The sequence below is a fragment of the Nothobranchius furzeri genome, chromosome 1 (assembly GCF_043380555.1).
Source record: "Nothobranchius furzeri strain GRZ-AD chromosome 1, NfurGRZ-RIMD1, whole genome shotgun sequence".
Taxonomy (NCBI): domain Eukaryota; kingdom Metazoa; phylum Chordata; class Actinopteri; order Cyprinodontiformes; family Nothobranchiidae; genus Nothobranchius; species Nothobranchius furzeri.
Window position 1 is genome coordinate 101,791,259 of NC_091741.1, and position 4,167 is coordinate 101,795,425.

Genomic DNA, 4,167 nt, shown 5'->3' on the forward strand with positions numbered 1-4,167 from the left:
GAACAATGGCTGAAACCATGACATCACGCCTGATTTATCCTTCTGCAGACACACGATAGGATTCCACCACACACACAAACACAAACTTTCTGCTTTTATCTGGACTTTCTAGGGATTAAGAACATTCATCACGCTTTATATTCAATATCAGGGCTGGTTGTGCATTTTCAGCAACAACAACAAAAAAAAAAAAATAGAAACTTCAAAGTTTTACAAAGAGTTGAGATTTATTCACATGTATAAAAAAACACTTTTGTAAAAATAGATAAAGAAATATATTACTTTAGTTAATAAATATGTCATAACGCAGTAATAAAGACACTGTGGGCCCATTTCAGTGAGTCCCGGGGTTCAGAAAACATGAGGTATTTTACCAAACAGGTCATGACAGTCAGTCGTCAACAACTTTGGATGCAAATCAGCAACCTGTTCATTGCTACAGATGAGCAGAAAGGTTTATGACACATAGAAACAAAAAAAAAAAGGGGGGGGGGTTACATTCCATCAGCTTCACATGATCCACGTCATGTTGGGTTTCTGTTGCTTTCTTTGCATGTGCCAAAAGCAAAAAGGACATTGGAGAGGTTATGTAAACATTTCCTGAGATAACCGATAGCCTCTCTGTTGTGTTTCTGATTGTGATTATCTGAAGCCTTCATCAAAATTCCAACAACAATCAGTCCCTTTAAATAAAAAACGATTTCCCCAAACAGGATCGTCTCCCAAAAGCTTCCTGGAAATAGGTTCACATTATGGAAGTTAAAGATCAAAACGGTCTCATGGTGAATGTCACATCTACCATTGAAATGACAAGGCCAACTGACAAAAGGAGTTACCAACAACTCACACACACACCCAACCATTCACTGTCCAGTGACACCAGCATCACTGTGGATTATGAGTTACTAAGTCCAAATACTCCCATCAGCAGCTAGGAGAGGTTGTGATGGGACTGTGGAGGAAGGAGTGCGGAGCTGTAGACGTGTGCACGGGGAAGTTGAACACCGTGCTGCTGTTGCCGATGGCCGGGCTGCCCGCCACCGAGGAGCAAGTGGAGGAGGCCAGGACCTGGGACTCGAACTGAAGGAGCTGACCCATGAAGCTGAAGTTGGGTGAAATGATGCTGCGGCGCTGCTTGACAAACTCGAAGGCCTCGTCGAGCTTTACGCGGTTGGTACGCATGAGGTATGCGAGGCAGATGGTGGCGGATCGGGAGATGCCTGCTTGACAATGCACAAACACACGGCCTCCTTTACTTTTCACAGAGTCTGGAGGAAGGAGGAGAGGGCATGATTAGAGCGATGTAAACAAGGTGAACAAACAAAACAGAGTTGGAACTTTCCACAGGAAACAACACATAAAAGCCCTTTGCCATTTCCTTTTTAAAGGTGCTCATCAGGACGCAGGAACAGTTAATAGCTGAGCAGGGTGTGAACCAATGGGGGTTATTCCCAAAGGAGGTGTAATGAAAGGACAAAAGGAGGGAACAGACCCCTGCTGGGGGGACTGAAGTGGCAGGAAGGGTGACTGTGAGTGGAGAGAAATTGCCTTTTGTTCGACCCAAACAAAAACTTGTAAAGGGGGAGCTATTCAGGCACAGCCACAAAAACGACTACTAAACAGTTCAGGGCTGCTGTCTTGCAATTCAGTTTAAAAAAATGAGGGGGGCATCCCTCTTTCAATGCCTCAGAGGTGGCGGTGATGATGTAACCACCTTTGTCATGAAAGCAGGGGGCCTTCATGGAGCCAGCTGGTTGGGTTTTGGAGGGAACTTTTAAAAAAATTTAAATCCTGGAGGCAAAGAAAGACATGAAGGAAGATGGGGGTTGGGCGTTTGTTTTGCTCACAATCAACAGACTGAATGGCAGCAGCTGTGGTCGGCGCCTACATTCTGTTGGGTGAAAAAGCTGTTTGTGTATTTGTTTTGTGCGTGCTCACCGATAAACTCGATCGCCTCATTGAACCAGGAGCTGATGTCTGCTTTGTGGTTGTCCTCCACAGGGATGCTCTTGTAGAGAAAGGAATCCTCAAAGTGGTTGGGACAGTTGGCAGAGACGTTGATCAGGGCAGTGATCCCCAGCATGTCCAGCATGTCCTTCCTGGAAGCGTGGTAGGCGCTGCCGAGGTACAGGAAAGGCAAGATCTCCACAGGACCTCCCTGAACAGCAACAAAAACACTTTTCAAAAACAATGCAGAAGGAAGTAAACAACATAAAGATTGCGTGGTTGGTGGCAGGTTTGAGGACGTAAACAAATAAAAACACAAACCTGGTCATACAGAGGCGTGTTGCAAGGACTGCTGGTGGAGTCTGCACTCTCTGGTTGTCTGGAGCTCAGAGACAAGCTCAGACCTTGAGGAGGGCACGGCTTGGTACACATCTCTGGATACTGGGAGGAAAATTTTTCAAATCCACCTAAAAAAGACAGAACATCCGGGTCAGATTACAGGACAGCAATCGGCTACATTGGTGTCCATTAATGAGGACAACTATTCACGGAGCGTGGCTGGTGACAGCCGCGTTTGTTTGCCTCTCCAGGCCAAGCGGTGTGACTTATGAGTGAAAACTTTCTAAAATGATTCTCACCGTTCAGGAGAAACAGGCAGACCCCGCAGGGGTTGCGACACAGGGCCGTAACAGCAAGCATCAGCGTGGCGTCCTTCTTCACCTGTCCGAAGTCCGTGCTCCGGTCGTCCAGCAGCACCACGGACTGGTACTCCCCTGACAGGAGCCGGTTCCTGGTCTCCTCGTTGAGCGCAATGTGCTCGAGTCCCAAGGCGCCCCTGGCTCTGCGGCGAACTATGGTGCTAAAGCGCACGTTGGTGGAGCCCGATATGTGGGACGAGTTAAAGGAGAGGAAGGAGCGGCAGTCCAGCACCAGGCAGCCCGGCGCGTCTCCGTCCAACAGACCATGGAGGGACGCGCAGCTGATGGTGGGAACCTCCATGATGACCATAGTAGAACAGCGGGATGTAGAAGTCAAATCCAAATGCATAAAAGGATCAAAGGCAGGGGTACTCAAGTGTGACTTGTTGGATGAAAAGATCTCAGTCTGTTCGCGCCGCGTGTCCTTTGTTCCTGGTAGCTTGTTTCGAAAAGAAAAGAAAAAACAACAGAAAATAAATATATCGAGTTTTAAGACAATCTCAGTAAGTCCTTTCGTTCACGCTAGTGTGTCCGGTGGTACTAGTCCTTCTCGATGCCTATCTTAAATTTCTTCTTTACAGAAAGTAACTTCTGTTCGAGACGGTTCAGGAGCCACCTTATATAGTCGGCGCGAGGCGAACTTCGTACCAACCTGACGGTGAGAACGTGCGTCAACGTCAGAGCTCCGCCCTACTTGGCTTCGGGCCAGGCCACGAAGTGGTGTGTACGTCATCGTGAATGTTAAACTGCTGTTGGGCTGGCGCGCGCGAAAATAACAACAATTAGAGCTCGTGCACATGCACGTTCCAAACGATCCAACGTACGGCACGTACGGGGTCACGTTCTGTTTACAGTGGGTGCTCAGTGACTTCATTCTTCATTTATGTTTGAAACATGTTATAAAATTCTGATGTTGATAGGAAATAATATGTATTTGTACTTTCTGTGTTCACAGATGAAAAATGAGTTTGTTTCAGTTATTCAACTTGGGCTGAGACCATCTAAAGGCTCAGGAACCCTTTTCAGGTGTTCATTATCTGACTAGAGTGTAACACCGAGTCTAGAACATCGAACCTTTACACAATATTCTCAATGTCTGAGATTTTGAATGTGGGGTTTCCATAATCATCACAATAATAACAAATAGCAGCTTGAAATGTCTGGCTTTAAACGTGAGTCTATATTAGTTTCACCTTTATAGTTGAGTTACTGACATAAGTTAACTTTTGCAACATATTCCAATTTCTTAAGTTTCACCTGTAAGTGGTTTATGAAAATTACTGCTAAATTGATAACATTTTGGAATGTACGCCTCTATTTTTATAATTAATAATAGTAATATTAATACAATAATAATAATAAGTAATAGTAGTGGTAGTGGTAGTAGTAGTGTTACCGTACATTTGATCCCTTACTGCACCACTTGAATAAAATATTTTCTAGGTTTGGATGAAGAGGAATGGGGTCTGCAAACATCTTTCATTAAAATTCCAATATAGGGCCACTTGTGTTATTTAGCTAG

General features: G+C 45.2%; 1 protein-coding gene across 1 annotated transcript; it reads right to left on the reverse strand.

Moving 5' to 3' along the window:
- Positions 1-201: 201 nt before the first annotated feature.
- dusp1 (dual specificity phosphatase 1) lies at positions 202-3,237 on the reverse strand. Its single transcript, XM_015972952.3, has 4 exons — positions 2,586-3,237; positions 2,269-2,414; positions 1,939-2,158; positions 202-1,268 (listed from the first exon to the last, which is right to left on the reverse strand). The coding sequence occupies exons 1-4, from the start codon at positions 2,992-2,994 to the stop codon at positions 925-927; spliced, it is 1,119 nt and encodes a 372-aa protein (XP_015828438.1). The 5' UTR covers positions 2,995-3,237; the 3' UTR covers positions 202-924.
- Positions 3,238-4,167: the final 930 nt, after the last annotated feature.

Excerpts from the sequence above, each read along its gene's own strand:
- dusp1 (XM_015972952.3), bottom strand. The coding sequence starts at position 2,994 with ATGCATTTGGATTTGACTTCTACATCCCGCTGTTCTACTATGGTCATC. Across the intron at positions 2,415-2,585 it reads CTGCCTGTTTCTCCTGAACG|GTGGATTTGAAAAATTTTCC; the intron begins GTGAGAATCATT and ends TGTCTTTTTTAG. Across the intron at positions 2,159-2,268 it reads ACACGCCTCTGTATGACCAG|GGAGGTCCTGTGGAGATCTT; the intron begins GTTTGTGTTTTT and ends GTTGCTGTTCAG.